The following is a 19,421-nucleotide window of genomic DNA, read 5'->3' as shown; positions in this document are numbered from 1 at the left end:
AGGGGTTGGACACACTTTGTAGAGTCATTTCTACCTGATTGTTGGAATGAGATGATCTTTAATATCCTTTTCAGTCTCAAAAGAGCCTTGGGTTCATAGAGTTTAACTCCTTTTGAATAACTCACAGTGCAGGGCTCTCCTGGACAAAATTGTGCAGGGGGCAAAGTTTATTTTTGACCCCCAGTTCCTAACTGGCTTTCATGTTTGCCCTCCTCCTTCTAGCTCCCAGGCACCCAGGCCCTCAGCCCCTCTTCTCCCCAGTGTCTCCCATTCTATGCTTTCATTTGACCCAGGAAATGCTCTCTGGTCCCAAGGGTTCTTCTCTCCTTCCTAACTCATCCCTATTCCTAAATAGCAAGCATTCATTCTCCTAGTGCCCACTACCTTGGCCAGGCAGTAACAGAGGCTGATTGAATTGATTATACTGAGTCAGGGCGTGGAGGCTCACACCTGTAATTCCAGCACTTTGGGAGGCCGAGGCAGGTGGATCATCTGAGGTCGGGAGTTCGAGACCAGCCTGACCAACATGGAGAAACGCCATCTCTACTAAAAATACAAAATTAGCCAGATGTGGTGGCACATGCCTGTAATGCCAGCTACTTGGGAGGCTGAGGCAGGAGAATCGCTTGAACCCAGGAGGTGGAGGTTGTGGTGAGTCAAGATCACTTCATTGTACTCCAGCCTGGGCAACAAGAGCGAAACTCCCTCTCAAAAACAAAACAAAACAAAACAAAAACTCATTACACTGACTTGTCAAAGACTGCTGTCCTGCCACAAATCTCTGAAACTCTCAGGGGTATCTGCATTCATTTTTCCAGCCATCTTATTGGGATATAACTTATATAACATAACACTCACCTGGCTAAGGTGTGCAATTCAGTGCTTTTCAGTATACAGTTGACCCTTGAATAATGCAGGGGTTAGGGGCACCAGTGCCTGCACAGTAAAAAATCCACATATAAACTTTTGACTCTCCCAAAACTTAACCGATAGCCTACAGTTGACTGGAAGCCCTACAGATAACATACACGTCAATTAACACATATTTTATATGTTATATGTATTATATACTGTGTTATTACAATAAAGTAAACTAGAGGGGGCTGGGCGCAGTGGCTCACACCTGTAATCCCAGCACTTTGGGAGGCTAAGATGGATGGATCATTTGAGGTCAGGAGTTCAAGACCTGGACAACATGGTGAAACCTGTCTCTACTAAAAATACAAAAATTAGCTGGGCATGGTGGCGCACATCTGTAATCCCGGCTACTCAGAAGGCCGAGGCACGAGAATCGCTTGTACCCAGGAGGCAGAGGTTGCAATGAGCTGAGATCGCCACTGCACTCCAGCCTGGTCAACAGAGCAAGACTCCGTCTGAAAAAAAGAAAGAAAAAAATCATAAGGAAGAGAAAATTTATTTACTACTCATTAAGTGGAAGTGTATCATCATAAAGGTCTTCATCCTCATCTTCAGTAGGCTGAGGACAAGGAATTAGTCTTGCTGTCTCAGGAGTGCAGGGGCAGAAGAAAATCCAGGTATAAGTGCACCTCTGCAGTTTAAACCTGTGTTGTTCAAGGTTCAACTCTATTTACAGAGTTGTACAATCACCATAATTAGTCTTAGAACATTTTCATCACCCCCCAAATAAATCTTACACCCGTTAGCTGTCACTGCCCGTTTTTCTCCTTCCCCAGGCCTAGGCAAGCACTGATCTTTCTGTCTCTCAATTTTCTGCGTTTTGAATCAATTTAGCAAATGAGTGTTATCCCAAAGCATGACTATCTAATAGTGGAGTTCTAAGCAGTGTGTGGGGGAGTTATTTTTAGGTAGGGGAGTATTATTGCTACCCACTTCTAAAAGTATTTCTGATTATTCTAAAATATTAATGTGAATATTCTAATTTCTGAAATAGAAATATTCTTATAAAAAGCAGCCTGTGGGAGTGAAGAATTAAGTCCTGAAGGGTAACTGTGGCACGAGGTGGAAGATGGCTGGAGGGGGACAGGGGTGTATCTACAGGTCTCCCAAAGGGCCTGCTGTGCCCTGGGTTCTGTTTTCCCCATACCTCCAGCAAACTAAGCATTCACTTAAGAGAGAGACCAGAGATGGTGCTTAGGTCGGCATTCTCTCTGATGACAACATCCTTCTTACGTCTTTTTTTTTTTGATATGGGATTTTCCTCTGTTGCCCAGGCTGGAATGCAGTGGTGTGATCACAGCTCACCACAGCCTAGAACTCATGGGCTCAAGGTATCCTCCCACCTTAGCCTCCTGAGTAGCTGGTACCACAGGCATGTGCCACCATGTCTGGCTAATTTATGTATATATATATTTTGTAGAGATAGGGTGTTGTCATGTTGCCCAGGCTGGTCTGGAACTCTTGGGCTCAAGTGATCCAGCCGCCTCAGCATCGCCAAGTGCTGAAATTAAAGGTGTGAGCTGCTATGCCTGGCCTCATCCTTTCCTTTTGATACCAGGTGCACATCTTGGAGTTTGTCTTGAAAACCTCTGCCTTTCATTCCTGTGATCCTCAGCTTTTCTTGATTTCTTCTGACTGTGACGACTCCTCCTTTACCCAGGGTTTGGCCCCGCAGGGTTTCCTTCTCAGCCCTCCACAGGCCTCTTCCAGCCAATGGCATTATTCCCATCACCAGGTCACTTTTGGGCCCAATCTACATCTCTTCTGCAATAGCTTCCTGACTGGTCTCCCACACTCTTGGATCTTGCTTTTTTTTTTTCCCCCAGTGACAGGGTCCCACTTTGTCACCCAGGCTGGAGTGCAGTGGCATGATCACAGCTCATTGTAGCCTTGAACTTCTGGGCTCAAGCAGTCCTCCCACTCAGCTTCCTGAGTAGCTTGTTTTACAGGGGCACACCACCACATGCGGCTAATTTTTAAAATTTTTTTGTAGAGATGGTGTCTCACTATTATCAGCTATGGTGCCGAGGCTGGTCTTGAATTCCTGGCCTCAAGGGATCCTCCTGCGCTGGCCTTCCAAGGTGCTGGGATTACAGGGATCTTGCTTCTTGAATGTAGTAACATTATCGCCAGTTTGCCTCTTAAAACAGAATGAACCAGGACACTTCTGTCCCTAAATTTGGGGGCTCCTTATTATTTTTAAACTGAAGCCCAACCTCTTGTGCACTGTGTTCCAGAGTTTAATTCACCTGTCCATCTTCACCCACTGTTGAAAGTCCTCCTCCCCTACATACACCTGAGACTCCATCCTGCTCACTGTTCCCCAGATGTACCATGTGTTTCTCCAGCAACTATTGGGCACCTCCTATGTGCCAGGCACCAGGCTAAACACTGGGCATGGAATAAGATCCCAACTCTACCCTCAAGGCATTCAGCACACTGTGGAGACCGTTCTGTAAACAAGTCAAGATAATATAATGTGACAGGTGCTATAATAGATATAAGCAAGGTGTGCTGAGGGCAGAGGAGGACGGAGTGCCTATCGGCATGGGGAAGGGGTGGAGGGAGGGGAGGGATATTAGGGAGGGCTTCCCTCAGGTGCTGAGTTTGATTTGTGGAGGAAAAAGGGTTATCTCTGCAGAGGCACAAGAGCAGTTCATTGGGGCTGGGTGACAGGAAGGTGGTGAACTCACAGTAAAAGCTGGCAGGTAGGAACAGGCTGTTTTGTGGACATGATTTCAGTGGGAGTGAGATCAGATGAGGACAAGGCGTAGGACAGATTTGAGGGCAAGGAGGGAGAGTGGCAATTATCCAGGCAAGGAAGGGGATGATCTGGACGAAGGTTGTGGTAAGAGAATGTGGAAGAAGAGACAGATGCGAAAAGACAAGGGCAGAGGAGAGACTACCACTCTTAAGATCAGGGAGTTTGGGTGAAGGTAATTCCACCAGCAGCAGGAAAAGGGAGGGAGGAGCAAGCTACTTGGGAGATGACCTTATTTTCAGAAACAGTGAATTTGGGATCTGGTGAGTCCCACGGAGCATTCATGAGGAGCTCTCCAGTAGCCAGAGGGAAGCTTGGAACTGGGAAGGGAGGCAAGGGCTGAAGATACAGATTTCAGAAATGTCTTAGAGAAAAAAACATGCTTATCCTTGGGCTCAGCAATTCTACTTGTAGGAATTTCTCCTAAGGATTTGTGTAAATTTTTATTTATTTATTTATTTTTAAATTTTATTTATTTATTTATTTTTTTTGAGGCGGAGTCTCGCTCTGTCGCCCGGACTGGAGTGCAGTGGCCGGATCTCAGCTCACTGCAAGCTCCGCCTCCCGGGTTTACGCCATTCTCCTGCCTCAGCCTCCTGAGTAGCTGGGACTACAGGCGCCTGCCACCTCGCCCGGCTAGTTTTTGTATTTTTAGTAGAGACGGGGTTTCACTGTGTTAGCCAGGATGGTCTCGATCTCCTGACCTCGTGATCCGCCCGTCTCGGCCTCCCAAAGTGCTGGGATTACAGGCTTGAGCCACCGCGCCCGGCCTATTTATTTATTTTTGAGACAGCATTCTCTCCACGTTGCCAAGGCTGGCCTTGAACTCCTGGGCTCAAGAGATCCTCTCACCTCAGCCTCCTGAGTAGCTGAGATTACCAATGTGAGCCACTGTGCCCAGCTTGTGTGAAAATTTATCTACAGAAATGCTCACTGTTTATAATAGTAAAGGAGTGGAAACTTTTATTTATAAACTGCTATGACAGTGAAAAATGCCTAACAGTAGGGGATTGGTTAAATAAATTATACTATACCCATGCAATGGAATTCTATTTGGACAGTAAGATGGATATTGTAGATGAATGCTTATTGGCATGAAAAAAAAATCCACAATGTTTTGCCTAAGTAGAAAATGGTAGACTCTAAAACTAATTGTAGAGTGAAAGATCCAGTTATTGTTTAAGAAAAAAATCAAGACAATAATACTGTGGTTTTTGTTGTTGTTGTTGTTTTTTGAGACGGAGTCTCACTGTCACCCAGGCTGGAGTGCAATGGTGCAGTCTCGGCTCACCACAACCTCCGCCTCCCAGGTTCAAGCGATTCTCCTGCCTCAGCCTCCTGAGTAGCTGGGATTACAGGCGCCTAGCACCACGCCTAGCTAATTTTTGTATTTTTAGTAGAGATGGGGTTTCACCATGTTGGCCAGGCTGGTCTTGAACTCCTGATCTCATGATCTGCCCTCCTTGGCCTCCCAAGGTACTTGGGATTATAGGCGTGAGCCACTGCACCCAGCCAATACTGATTCTTTCTAGGTGATGTGATTATGAGTGTGTTTTCTTTCTTTTTAATTTTTTCCACATCAATCATACATGGCTTTTGTTGTAAGACAACTATTTTAAAACATTGAATAAAATTAAGAGGAATGACTTAGGGATAGCTCTGGGAATGAGAAGATGAGAGGATCAAAGATGGAACATTGATCAATAGCCTTGATACCTCCGGCCATGTGGCCCCTGTCCGTGCAGTTGACTATGTCTTGAGGGTGCCACCCATGTCATATCTGCTACATTGCTGCATGGTAGAATACACGGAGCAGACTGCTACAACTGTGAGCTTCAGGCAAACTTTTTTTTTTTTTTTGAGACAGAGTCTCACTGTGTCGCCAGGCTAGAGTGCAGTGGTACAACATTGGCTCACTGCAACTTCCACCTTCTGGGTTCAAGCGATTCTCCTGCCTCAGCCTCCCAAGTAGCTGGGACTACAGGCACACACCACCACGCCTAGCTAATTTTTGTATTTTTAGTAGAGACAGGGTTTCACCATGTTGGCCAGGATGGTCTCGATCTCTTGACCTTGTAATCCGCCTGCCTTGGCCTCCCAAAGTGCTGGGATTATAGGCGTGAGCCACCGCGCGCCCAACCTTTTTTTTTTTTTTTTTTGAAATGGAGTCTCATTCTGTCACCCAGGCTGGAGTGCAATGGCGTGATCTCAGCCCACTGCAATCTCCACCTCCCGGATTCAAGTGATTCTCCTGCTTCAGCCTCCAGAGTAGGATTACAGGCTCGCACCACCATGCCTGGCTAATTTTTGTATTTTTAGTGGAGACGGGTTTCACCATGTTGGCCAGGCTGGTCATGAGCTCCTGACCTCAGATGATCTGCCTGCCTCGGCCTCCCAAACTGCTGGGGTTACAGGTGTGAGCCACCACACGCGGCTGGACAAACTTTTTGATTCCCTAAATCTGTTTTCTCATCTTCATAGTAGGGAGAACCTTCCTCAGAATAGTTATCTGACAATAAAATGTTTACAGACATACAATAGTTGCTTAGTAAATATTAGTCCATCCTCCCTTTCTTAGACATCTTTCCTTGCTAGACCCAGGTTTGACCTCCAGGCCCTTGTTTAGGTTGTCACAGTGGGAAGTGACGCCCCCTCTCTCTGAATGCCTGAGGTGCTGTGTGGACTTCTATTGAACCCAGAACTTTGCTCTGACCTAGAGTTAGTGGCTAGCTCTTCTGCATCCCTGACTTGTTCCCGGTCTATAGTTTGGTCATGTCTCCATCCTGGTAGCAACTAGCGCAGTGCTTTTGTACATTGAGGGTTCTCTAGAATTTTTATTGACTAAATTCATGTTTTTTTTTTTTTTTTTTTTTTTTTTTTTTTTTTTTTTTTTTTTTTTTTACAACTTGGCTAATAGTGGAATACTCAAAGGCTGGATTACTCAAGGGTTAGTTTATTCTGACCTCTTGGAATTTTTCTCCTCCCAATTTGTAACTCTAGCAAGGTTCATCTTCCAGTCTGCATAGATGACCAGCAGAGAGAGACAAAGAAGCAAGCTCACTTAGACCTCTAGGCTCCCTGTCCGAAGCTCTGAGGAGAGAGTTGGAGGATGAAGAAGGGGAAAGTAAAAGCTGTTTACCCCCAGGCTGGGTAGGGGTGTGGTCTCCCACCTCTCCAGGGTTTAGACTGTCAGAACTCCAGCAGGACAGCTTGGGGACAAAGGGAATGGGGTAGACACATCATTCTACAGGCCTAGATCCTTTTTGCCTGGCAGTGGAATCCTTCTCTCCATTCCTGCCTCTTGTGGCTGGTGCTGTGTATCTAGCCATTTTCCCCTTCCCCTGCTTCCCCACAGCGGGCACGCCAGCTTGCTCAGGTGCCCACCCTTCCTGCTAACACCTTGTTAGGTTAGGGAGGCAGTCTGGCGCTAACGAAGGACCTTTGGGTGCCAAGTTAGGAGACCTGTGTGACCTGTGGCAAGTTGAATAAGCTCCTTGAACCTCAGTTTCTGCATCTATAAGCTGGGAATAGCTACACAGTCTCTGTCCTGTCTCATCCTAAGGTTACTGACGGCAACCAAGTGAGATTTATGAGACTTTATGAACAGGCAAAGAGCGCTTTATAAAACCGAGGTGTTTCCAGTGTTCACTGTGGGGCTTTCTCCTGGTAGCTACCCACCAAAGCCTCCCTGTCCGCCCCGCCCTGGCTGCATCGGCCTCACCCACTGCATCACCATCTTTTCCATCACTGTCTTCCTGCGTCTCAGAAGTCCCGTTTCTGCATCTCCCCCGTCCATTTCCGGGTCTGGCTCTCCGACCCCTGCGACCCCTCGAGGGACTCTGTTCTCCTTCTCTTTGAGGCAGTCGCTGCCCAGGCGCCCCCCGCCCGGTGCGCCCTCCTTCGGCACAGCCGCCCGGCCAGAGAATCGCCCAATAAGAGCGCCGGACTGAAGTCTGACAGCTCCGGAAGCGGCCAATCGAGCCGGGCCAGGGAAGGGGGGCGCAGCGCCGGGGCTGAAGTTGGGCTAAATGGGGGGAGGGGGATTAAAGGGGGATACAAAAGAGGGGAGCTAGGACTGGGGGCGCTGGAGCCCCAGCCGGGGGCGGGGGAAGACCGCGCTCCACCCAGGTCTGGTGACCGGACCGCAGGCTGGATGCGGCTCCTAGTCCCAGGGAGGGAGGGGCGCAGCGAGAATTTTAGGTGAGGAAGGGGAACTGGGGTGCCCGCGGCCAGGCCTGAGGATGCCCGCGGGGCGCCGAGGCTGGGGCCACGGCCAGGCCGGGGGCGGAGGCGGCCTCGCGCCGCTGTGAGCCGAGGCCCGGGCGGCGCGGGGGGCGGGGAGGCAGCGGGAGGAGGGAATGCGGAGGGCTCTCCGGCGGCGGCGAGCGGGCGAGAAGGGAGGAGCGGCGCGAGCGGCCGGAGCGGCGCAGGGCCCGAAGCGTGCATGGCGCGCCCTGAGCCGGGCTCCCGCGGGCCCCCCCGGAGCGCCTCCCGGGCGCCGCGGCTCTCAGGCAGGCCCCTCTGGGCCGGCTGCTTCTGAGCCCCGGCCCTGGATCTTTGGATGCCTTACTCCTCGGGAGAAGCCTGCCTGCGTTGGGGCAGAACGGCGGCAGCGCTGCGCCGGATTCCGTCCTCCGCCTAGTCGTTCCGCACCGGCCGCTGTGGGCCCGCAGCCGGCGGCGAGGAGCTCGGGGCTTGCGAAGCGGGCGCGACAGCTCTCCCGGCCGGCGGGTCCCGGCCGGCCCCGCTCCCTTTGCGGGAAAGGGGGAGGCGAGAGGGGAAGGGCCGCACCGCAGGAGCCGGTCCCGGACCCGGACCCCGCCCCCTGCGCGGACGCGCCGAAGGCTGGGCTCGGCTTTTGCCGGGGCCACGCTTCCACTCTCGCCGCGGGAGGTGGGGGATGCGGGCGACGGCCCCCCCGGGCTCCAGGACCCACCCCCCCGGGGCTCCGGAGCTATTGCTCCGCCCGCCGCCCCCTCCCCCGTCCTCTCCACCTCCCATCCCACCTCCCCACCCCTCGTAAGAAAATAATGCTGGCTGGCGCCCGCACCTCCCAGTCGCTCCCAGTCCGCTGCGAGGAAAGGGCACCCACAGTGTCTCCTCGCCGGGACCCCAGCCGAGCCTCCCTCGCCACCGCCGAGCCCCGAGAGCAGCTGGGCTCCGCTTAGGCGGAATCTGCGAGCGCCGCGCCCGGGCACTGCCGGTCCGGGGAGGCACCGCCCGCAAGGACACCGCTCCGTCCCGCCTCGTCCGCAACTCCGGCCCTCGTCGAGCTCGACGCGAGCCAGGATCCCGGACGTCTCTCCACGTGCGGCGCAGCAGCAGCCCGACCAGTCCCCGCGACCCCTCCTCGGAGGCAACTCCATCTCGGACCTGGGACTTCTGACGAGGATCCTCAGCTACTTCTCACCTCGGGGCTGTGCCCTCCTCCTTCGCTCAGGACGGGGGTGCCAAGATGCCCCGCTGCGGCGCAGGGCCCCGGGCCGCCCTCGACGTGTGACCCTAGCCTGGTCCCCCTGCTCGGCCGTCCGCCCTCCCCTTGGAGACCCCCGGCCCGGCTTCCGGGGGAGGAGGAAGGAGACGACGAGGCCGAGAGGGGGATGTCCAGCTCCAAAAGCGTGAGCCCCCCGGGCTACGCGGCGCAGAAGACTGCGGCGCCGGCGCCCCGGGGAGGCCCCGAACACCGCTCGGCGTGGGGCGAGGCCGATTCCCGCGCGAATGGCTACCCCCATGCCCCCGGGGGTTCTGCCCGCGGCTCCACCAAGAAACCCGGGGGGGCGGTGACCCCGCAGCAGCAGCAGCAGCGCCTGGCCAGCCGCTGGCGCAGCGACGACGACGACGATCCTCCGCTGAGCGGCGACGATCCCCTGGCCGGGGGCTTCGGCTTCAGCTTCCGCTCCAAGTCTGCCTGGCAGGAGCGCGGCGGCGACGACTGCGGTCGCGGCAGCCGCCGGCAACGGCGGGGCGCGGCCGGCGGGGGCAGCACCCGGGCGCCCCCTGCGGGCGGCGGCGGCGGCTCGGCGGCGGCGGCTGCCTCGGCGGGCGGGACGGAGGTGCGCCCTCGCTCGGTGGAGGTGGGCCTGGAGGAGCGGCGGGGCAAAGGGCGCGCGGCCGATGAGCTGGAGGCCGGCGCCGTCGAGGGCGGCGAGGAGTCCGGGGATGGCGGTAGCTCGGCAGACTCGCGCTCGGGCGTGGGGCCCGGCGCGGTGCTGTCCCTGGGCGCCTGCTGCCTGGCGTTGCTGCAGATATTCCGCTCCAAGAAGTTCCCGTCGGACAAACTGGAGCGGCTGTACCAGCGCTACTTCTTCCGCCTGAACCAGAGCAGCCTCACCATGCTCATGGCCGTGCTGGTGCTTGTGTGCCTGGTCATGTTGGCCTTCCACGCGGCGCGGCCCCCGCTCCAGCTGCCCTACCTGGCCGTGCTGGCGGCCGCCGTGGGCGTCATCCTCATCATGGCTGTGCTCTGCAACCGCGCCGCCTTCCACCAGGACCACATGGGCCTGGCCTGCTATGCGCTCATCGCCGTGGTGCTGGCCGTCCAGGTGGTGGGCCTGCTGCTGCCGCAGCCGCGCAGCGCCTCTGAGGGCATCTGGTGGACCGTGTTCTTCATCTACACCATCTACACGCTGCTGCCCGTGCGCATGCGGGCCGCGGTGCTCAGCGGGGTGCTCCTGTCCGCCCTCCACCTGGTCATCGCCCTGCGCACCAACGCCCAGGACCAGTTCCTGCTCAAGCAGGTAGGGGCCCACCTGGCCACCGGGGCTGGATTGCAGGGCGGGCAGGCCTCAGCTTGACTCTAAAGAAAGGGATCCCACCCTCACCCTTTCGAATGGTGAAAAGAGCCAGAGAGACAGGGCTTGGCCATGTAGGCTGTTTGGGAGCTTCTTACCCCGCTCTGAGCCGCAGCGGCTTCGTTTACAGAAAGACTGCCCTTGTGTCGTTTGCAGTGTTCCTTGCCCCTTAGATAACGTGTACTGAACTGTAGCCATTACTGTGGGAATGCAGTGAGGAAGGAAGGTTGGAGGAGAAAATTATAAGGAGTGTTTCCCATCTCTTCCTGAGCTTCTGTTCTTATGTACAAAAGGCCCCTAACAAAACTGGCTGGACCCTCTAGCAGCCACCCCCTCCTGAGTGCCACTGCTGCTTTGTTAATCCAGACCTGGATAGAGGGTTGGTGAGGGGACACCCTGCACCCCTTGCTCAGTGGTAAGGAGGAGATAGCATGAGCCTGCCACCTGTCTAAGTCTGGGGATTTGGTAGCTGGAGATATCCCTGAACTTGCAGGAGGACTGACAAGTTTGTTTCAGTTAGCAAAGTGCCCCAAGCCAAAAAGCTGCCCTTAGCTAAAGTGGGAAGGAACCTCTGAGATGTGTGTGGTGGCAATTCCCCTTCCGGCCTGAGCAGAAAGTTGTTGTTGAACATCATGACCCCTTCAAGTGGATGCCCCTGGTCATTGCTTGTGGTAGGGACATTTTATCCCTGCTGGGATTTGTTGGCTGAGCCTAGAACTGTAGGTTCAGGAAGAAATACAACTTTTGCCTGGTTAACTGGCGACTCTCTTAAAGGCTTCTGGGAGAGGGGCATGTTGGCCATCCTGACCTCAGGGTGAGAGGAGCCCCCTAACATCCATACCACGTCTCCCTTTAGTGTCCTGTAGTCTGGTTTCCTGGTCCTCATCCATGATTGCTTCTGAACCTGCTTGTTTGCATGCTGCTTCACTGTGAGAGTCCACTGGGCCCTTGCTACAGGCAAGTCTCTTCACCTTGGACTCCAGTGCACACATCCCCCCACTGGTGTCTGCTTTCTCGAATAGAACCTCTTAAGGGTTTTCCATTGTCATTGCTTTCCTTCATGTCCTCTCTTCTAGTACCTTCCCTTAGACTTTTATCCTCTTGAGTACCGCATCTTTCTTGAGTTGCTTTCCTGTGCCCCCTGGCTTACTGGACACAGTATTCTCCCATAGGGAATAGCACTGTTGTGGGTTTCAGGGCTCTGGGCTCTAGCTGAACCTGCAAGGTGCTCTGTGACTGGGAGGGAGGGGACACACAAGCTCTCTGGGCCTTTGCTACCTTTTCTAGAGAATGAGAGGATTGTTTATGTCCCTTCCACTTCTGACATTCTATGCCCCAAGCCGTACCCCTACAAGGAACCTTCTCCTTACATTCCAGCCACACTGGCCTCTTGGTCTTCTGCATGATTAACAATAGAGTCAGAGGCACAGAGTGGAGCACTTATTCATTCTCCAGTGTCCACTGGTCTTGCTGTCTGTCCAGTGTAACCTCCATGGATGCACAAATCCCAAGGTATATGTGTTTTTCCTCCTCCATTCTCTCACCCTTACCTAGCACAGTGCAGAGTACTTAGTAGGAATTTAATAACTGTTTGCCAATATAGTTGGGGTCCAGTGAGTGGAGTAGGTGGGGCTGTTGATGCTAAGTTAAAAGTTTTTTTCTGATCTGAGATCAGAAGAAAAAAAAATATTTAGAGACCAGCTTTGAAGAAGGCTTTTGAGAGGTGGTTGTTTAAAAGTTACTACCACTGTCAGTGCTTATAAAAGCCCCAACTCTTTTGACCCAAGGACTCATGCTTTCAGGTGGTTGTTGTATCTTTGGGGACTGCTCCTGACTTGGGTGGATGTAGCTTTTCTGTAGAGGAAGGGGCATGTCATCCATGTGGAGATTTTCAGGGTAATTCAGGGTATTTTGTGAACCAAACCTGGGACACAAGGTCTGTTTACAGCTATAGGTATGGTTTATCCTGAGGGAGACTGGAGTCAGATCCCAGGAAAGGGGTGCTGAACCTGGGGGACCCCAATTCCACCCTAGCATGAAAATACCATTGCAGCAACAGAGTGTCTGTCTGACTGACTTCCCCTTCTGGTTCCTTAGGCAAATCCCTCTCCCTTCTCTCCCCACCTCCACTGGCTCCTACCCCGTTCTTCTTTTACCCATTTTGGTCTTTAGACCTTTGCAAGGCTGTAGGATTTTGGGTGGATTTACACTTACTTTATATGATCTGCTCTGAGTGGTGCAGAGCTTGTTATGAGTGGTTCAAGACAAGGGAATGCAAACATTTCCTCTATTTGGCTTCAGAGAAAACTGTATCTTTTTTTGTTTGTATTTGATTTACCCTTTTGATTATGTTTCATATAAAATTTGTCTTTCTTGAGCAAACCCTGCTGGCTGGTGGGGGAAGTCCAGCATTAACCTCTGCCTCAGGTTACTCCAGAGCAGCAGGCATGTGAGAGTGGTTTGGATTAGATGCCTTGTTCTTTTCTTTGATGAGACACATGTCCAGGGAAATGGGTGGCAATGAGCAGTTCCTATGTTGGGGCTTTGGGAATTCTCCATTTGGTGGCTTGGGCACATAGTAGGCCCTCAGTAAACTGGACTGGCATTTCTTCACTGTTCCTCTTGCAAGGCTGGACCCCTCCCCGTTTGCTCAGGTCCTCAACATCATTATCTGACCTGTGTATTTTATTCTTCTTCAGCATCTCTTATGTGTGGGGCTCTGCCCTTGGCTCCAATTAGGAGAAGCATTTGGTTTCTTAACCAGTGGCTCCTGATGGTTTTGACTCAAGGGAGGAACAGGACACAAGGTGCCACAGCCCCTCTTGGTAGGATGGTGTTTCTTCCCTTCTCTGTCCCTCTGGCTCTGTCCCTAGTGTTTGTCACCCTCCCCCTCGGCTCCTTCTCTCTCTCTGCCTGTTCCTTTCTTCTCTGACTTCCTTTCTCTTCCCTCTCCCTCTGATTCCTATTACTGTCTGCCCACCTCGCCTCTCTGCTGCCTTCCTGCAGGCTCTGCTTTCCCATCTCTCTCTCCCCATTCGAGGCCTCTCAGCCTCTTCTGTGCTCTTGTCTCACTGTTGTCTCCTGTCTCCTCGCTGGGGTATAGTAGGAACGTCACGGGGTTGTTTTTTTTCTCCTCCTTTGCCTGTTAGAAGTCCCTCTGCTACACCCATACCATAAATAACACTGGAGCATCTGCCAAACACATTCCTCACTTGTGTTAATAGGCTGCAATGATGCCGGAGCCTGTTGCCATGGCAACCTCATTTTTGTTTGACTGTATCCCACTCTGCTACATAAAGCTTCTGCACGCACTCACACAAAAACAAGCATGCTCACACAACTATTACATATGCTTAGCTATTAACGATTATTTTGGAGAAGGCATCGTTGTGTCCTGTGGGGGCGGGGTGGTCATTTGCACTCCAGGAGATGAGCAGCTCTACGGTCTGGCGTGACTCTAGGTGATAATGGATGGAAGAGCTCTTTGAAAAGTGGAGAGTCCTGTTCAAATATGTGATATTATTATTATGCATCCACGTTCAACCTGCCTGACATGGTTTCTGAGGAGAAGATTCTGACCCCACGTGGATCCCCATGAGCTTGGGGGAGCCGCTAGGGGTTTTCCCTGCAGTGTGGGACAGCCCATCTCCCACTCCACCCTGTCTTTTCTCAGCTTCTTAGGCACTTTCCCCTACCCCTTGCAGAGGCACTCAGTGATTTCCTGCATTTCTTCTTTTGTGCCTGTTTGAACCTACAACTGTCACCAGTTGTTCCAGTGATCAGAAAGGCACAGGCGCTGTGTGGGTGAAATTCTGTGACTGTGAGCACGTGTGTCTGTAGCGAGGAGGCAAGTGAGGGTTGGGGGTAGGGATATGGACCAAGAATCGAGGCTGTGGCTGTTCAGGGGTGCATGTGTGTATGTGAGCATGTGCACATCTGTCTATCTGGTATGAGGCTGACCCAGGTGGTGGACGTGGGCCTGGGAAGTCTTTGTGTTAACTTTGAAAGGAGATCATGGCAGCCTGTCCTATTTATTCTTGGCTGGTAGTTGGCTTCCCCTGGCCATTTGCTTTTCTGGTCCTGGGTCTTGATGGTTCTTCAGACCTTGACCTCTGGCTCCCCAGGGAAGTACCTGGGGCTCTTCTGACTCCATGGAGTCCCTCTCTTCTTTTTCAAGAACCTTTCCTGCTACCCACCTGCTTAGCAGCCCAGCCCAGTAAGCACTGCTGAAGAGCTGCCACCTTGCTCTGGAACTTGGCCCAGAGGCCTGTCTGGTGGATCACTTTGACTGCCCAATGTGAGACGCTGGGTAGAGTGGAGAAAGACACTTTCACCCACAGGCCCGGGTATTGTCTGCCACCGATTACTTCCCCTATCATCTGCATTTCTGGATAGGAGAAATTTGATGGCAGTGAACTTCAGCAGCAGGCTTAACCCCAGCGCAGCAGCAAGCTGGGGTTGGGGGTTGGCTTTGGGTTTGGAGTGGAGGAGGGTCTGCTTCTCTTACCTCAAGGCTGACTGTATTTGCTGATTATATTTATTGATTGTTTATTAGATCGCTTCTTTCTCCCAGAAGCTAGGAGGGGATATTTGCGGGGAGCAGAAGTGGCTGGGGTGGGGGTCATCTTCTAGATCCCTAGAGTGCCTTGATCCCTGAGGGAAAACTTCAGGAATGGCGGAGACTCAGCGGAGGGGCACAGTGCGCAGCTGCTGTATTTGCGGGAATGTACACTGTTAATAATTCAATCTCAATGTTCATCTGCAACAGGAGTGTGAGGTCTATGTGCTGTGGGAGCACAGAACAGTGCGTTCATGTTTGTCTTTAACGAGGACATGGATGATGCGTTAAACCCCATCAGCCTCACAGAGAGTTTCAAAATCAGTGTACAAAGCTTGGACAGGAACTCTCCTGTGCATTCAAGCTCTGGCGAAGGATGGTGGCCCATGCTCGGGCCAGGCCTCCTTTCCCGCAAGAGGTGTGAATGGAACTGCCATCTTGGTCCTCACCAAACAGGGACCTGAGGAGGGAACCTCCAGTGATGGCACAACCTCTTGCTGAGTGCCTCCTGTCCATGGCTGCCTGCCTGCTACTTCAGTTCATTTTATCTTGGTGGTGGGTGCAACCTGTCATGTGTTTCCCAGGAGTGTAACCTGCATTGAGAATGAAAAGTTTGCTCTGTGGGCTTCAACATGATGGTGCCCGTAAGTCCCTTGGGTATAGTTACATAAGTGAGGCCCTAGCATCCTTCTCTCATCCATGCTTATCAGATGAGGGTAGTTGGCTCATGGAAGGCAGGATCAGCATTCATTTTTCTCCCAAACACAAAATTGCAAAATTGGAAAGCCCTGCTTTTTTTTCCTTTTTTTTTTTTTTCCTCCTTAAGGCAATATCCAAATGTAGGACAGGGAAGATCTCCTTTTACAGCATTGTGAAGAAAGTCTGGGGGTTTCTAGTTAGCGGACAGTGAGCTTAATGTGAGCCCGCATTTTGGAATGGCTGTTAGAAAAGGCCCACAGGATCTTGGTTAGGTTTATAGCCTTATCCAGTTCATCGGAGGATTGAGGCCTGGTCTGAAATACAATGGCCTCCGATTCTAGACTTCAAAGGAGAGTGACCGGTTTTGTGAGGGGAGGGGAAACTTCTGAGAGAGCATTTGAGAGAATGGAGGATATTTAGCTGGGAGAAAAGCAGACCATATCAGGTAAGAAAACCTAACGCGAAGGGCAAGGTGTTATTGCTGGGATCCCTGTTTTCAGATATTAGAAGAGGGACTAAATTATTTTCTGTTGCTCCCAAGCGTAGGCTTGTGGCAGATGGGTGGAAGTAGTAGACAGGTCTCAGCTCGAGGTAGATGACACCTTTCTAGCCATTGGGGTTGTGGCAGCCAAATCAGGTGCCTCTTTGGTAGCCAGCTCTCCGTCAGTGGAGGTGTTCAAGTGGAGGCTAGATGGCCACCTCCTTGGCTTGTTACTGAGGAAATTGACTGCTTGTTGAAAGTTTGGATGGGTCACTGACTGCATCATTGATTCCTAACCTTGGTTTCTAATAATCACCTGGGAAGTTTTTGAAGAATGCAGACTCACAGGCCCCACTGGGAAGGTACAACTTGCGAAGGTCTAGGGTGGGGCCCAGGAATGGATCTCTATTTAAAACAACTTGGAGCTGGTTTTCAAAGCTCCCTGGGTGATTTTGGTGACCAGCTCTTAGGTTTGGGATCATTGGCCAAGAAGACTGCTCAGGTTACACCTAAGCCTGGAATTCTGTGGGTCAGTGTCTTGCAATAGAGTGTCAAGACCTCCTAAAGTCCTCCAGGGTGTCCTCTTATCATGCCCATCTTAGCCCCTGTTTAAAAGAAGCACAATGAGTGCATACATGCAGACTTGTTGGGAGGCATCCAGGTGGGGCTGGTGAGTGTGCACTGGTGCACAGATGTAGATCTGGAAGGCGATTGGGTCATAGTGGTGGTGGTAAAACAGGATGAGAGGGATGCGCAGCCATGGACTCTCTCTTGCCCCCTCGCCCCAGTCCCCCCTTCCTTTTTGAGGCAAAACAATCTGTGGCTCACCTTTTGAGGGGAAGGTTAGTAGAAAGATGGGCCTAAGTTTGACTTCTGGTTTATTCATTCATTTGTCTGGTGAGTGGATATGAAAACCACTGAGGACATCCCAGATCCAGAAGGGATGGTATAGAGTGTGGAGAATGAGGAAGTCAGGGGGTGGAGGAACAAGACAGGAGATAGGGAAGAATTCCTATCTTCTTCTAAGGGGAGTGTGCCTTAAAGAAAGGAAGAGAAGATTGGAACTGTGAGTATGAGGACGGGAGGGACTTGGAAGTGGGGGCAGGGCTGTTCTCTGGGAACAATGAGATATGGTCACAAGAGAAAGGGTGGGGTAGGTTAGACAAACAAGCACAGGGAGACAGTAGAGGCTTTATTCTTTAGGCCAGCCTCATGTGTCAGTGTGAAACTGTAATAGGCCCCCTCTCCCTGCCCACTACCTCTTGCTCTGGTCGGGTTATGAGCTGCTGCATCTGGGCTTGTGGCCTCCTGACCTCACACTTTCATGGTCCCCTCTCCCTTCCCCTTCAGGGCTCCCTGGGCCCTATCACAGAACTCACTGTGGTCCCACTTGGGTTTTGGAGGGAATCCTGAGGGACCCAGTGCCTCACCTCCATCAGTGCTCAGCACACAGTAGGTGCTCAGTGAGGGTTTGAATGAACAGGCTAATGAATGAATGGGTGGTGGGGTGGGTGGACGTCTGCACGCAGACTCTAAGCTCTGCCGAAGTGCTAGACCAACACCTCCACAGAAGGAAGCGACGCAGCTCGGCTTGGAAGCCTATTTTGGTGGGTTGTAATCCTAAACTCTGAGCAGGGCTTCCAAAATCCCTCCTGCTGCAATTTAAAATGTGTGCCTTCTTAGAAACAGAGAGCTGTTGCCTGGCACTGCTGATACTATATCACTTCACAGATTTGAAAACCATCATTAAGTCGTTCTTTCAGCCTTCTCCCTATTTGTTCAGATAATAATCATTTATTAGGTGTCTGCCTTACACTAGGCACTGTGCTAGGCCGTGGGGTTGCAAAGATGATGGGTTGTGGCTCTGAGGACCGCCTTCAGCCCAGGCTCTCCCACTAAATGTGCCCCTTGGAGGGCTGTTCGTAGATGTCTCACATAGAGTAGTCCCTCCTTATCCGAGGGGGGTACAACCCAAGACCCCCAGTGGATGCCTAAAATCATGGATGGTACCAAACGCTATATAACACTATGTTCTTCTCCTGTATATCTATACTTGTGATAAAGTTTATAAGTTAGTCATAGTAAGAGATTAGCAATAATTAATAATAAAATAGAACAGTTTTGACGATATACTGTTCACAGTTTCAGATGGAAGATTCGTTCTTACCATAGATCTTAGCAATCTCAGCATATGATTTTTTTCTTTCCTTATTGATAACTTTTACATTTTCCTTAAAGAAAGCACTTTAGGGTCTGAGCACAGTGGGACCAGGCAAAGTGGCTCATGCCCGTAATCTCAGCACTTTGGGGGACTGAGGTGGGAGGACTGCTTAAGTCCAGGAGTTTGAGACCAGCTTGGGCAACACAGTGAGACCCCGTCTCTACAAAAATTTTTTTAAAAAGGTTAGTCAGGTGTGGTGGAACGCACCTATAGTCCTAGGTATCTGGGAGGATGAGTTGGAAGGATCTCTTGAGCCTGGGAGGTCAAGGCTGCAGTGAACTGTGATAATGCCACTGTACTCCAGTCTGGGTGGCAAAGTGAGAGATCCTGTCTCAAAAAAATAAAAAAGAAAGGAAGAAAGTGCTTTAGAGCTTCTCTTTGGCATATTCAAACTGCCAGCATCACTATGCCTGCACTTTGAGGACATTATTAAGTAAAACAAGGATTCCTTAAGCACTGCAGTACTGTGACAGTTGATCTGATAACTGAGCCAGCTATAGGGTGGGGGTAGGTAACACGCACAGCGTGGATCTGCTGGACAAAGGGATATTCATGTCCTGGGCAGGATGAAGCAGGACAGGGAGGTTTCATCACACTACTCAGAATGATGCACAGTTTAAAAGTTAGAAATTACTTATTTTTGGAATTTTCCAGTGAATATTTTCAGACCGTGGGTAACTGAAACCGCGGAAAGCAAAACTGAGGTTAGAGGGGGACTGTTTTACACACATACGGTTCTGTGTCAAATAAATTTAGGAAATATTGGGTTAAACAGAATTCTTGGACATTAAAGCTTTTAATATGTAATGGGTATAAGAATTTACCAAGAGGGGGATATGGCATGAAGCCTTTTTCAAATACATTTGACTCCAGCACCGTTTTCCGAAGGAACCTATTGTGGGGAGGGCATTAGTGTTTGTTAGGACAAACTTGAGGACGCGCTTCTTCAAGGGCTGGGAGGAGCCTTAAAGTTTCTCAAGATCTAGCCCCTT

The 19,421-nt window shown here is 51.5% G+C and overlaps 1 protein-coding gene across 1 annotated transcript in view; it reads left to right on the top strand.

Annotated features, from left to right (window-relative positions):
• The first annotated feature begins 9,143 nt into the window (after nt 1–9,143).
• ADCY5 (adenylate cyclase 5) overlaps nt 9,144–19,421 on the top strand; it is a 166,349-nt gene continuing 156,071 nt past the window's right edge. Inside the window, exon 1 of the mRNA XM_030942126.1 lies at nt 9,144–10,416. Coding sequence (XP_030797986.1) covers nt 9,280–10,416 — 1,137 coding nt within the window. The 5' untranslated portion in view covers nt 9,144–9,279. The remainder of the gene's footprint in view (nt 10,417–19,421) is intronic.

This window comes from Rhinopithecus roxellana, chromosome 1 (assembly GCF_007565055.1).
Source record: "Rhinopithecus roxellana isolate Shanxi Qingling chromosome 1, ASM756505v1, whole genome shotgun sequence".
In the NCBI taxonomy this organism is placed as follows: domain Eukaryota; kingdom Metazoa; phylum Chordata; class Mammalia; order Primates; family Cercopithecidae; genus Rhinopithecus; species Rhinopithecus roxellana.
The sequence above is the reverse complement of the archived record's forward strand: the minus strand, read 5'-3'. Positions and strand labels throughout refer to the sequence as shown.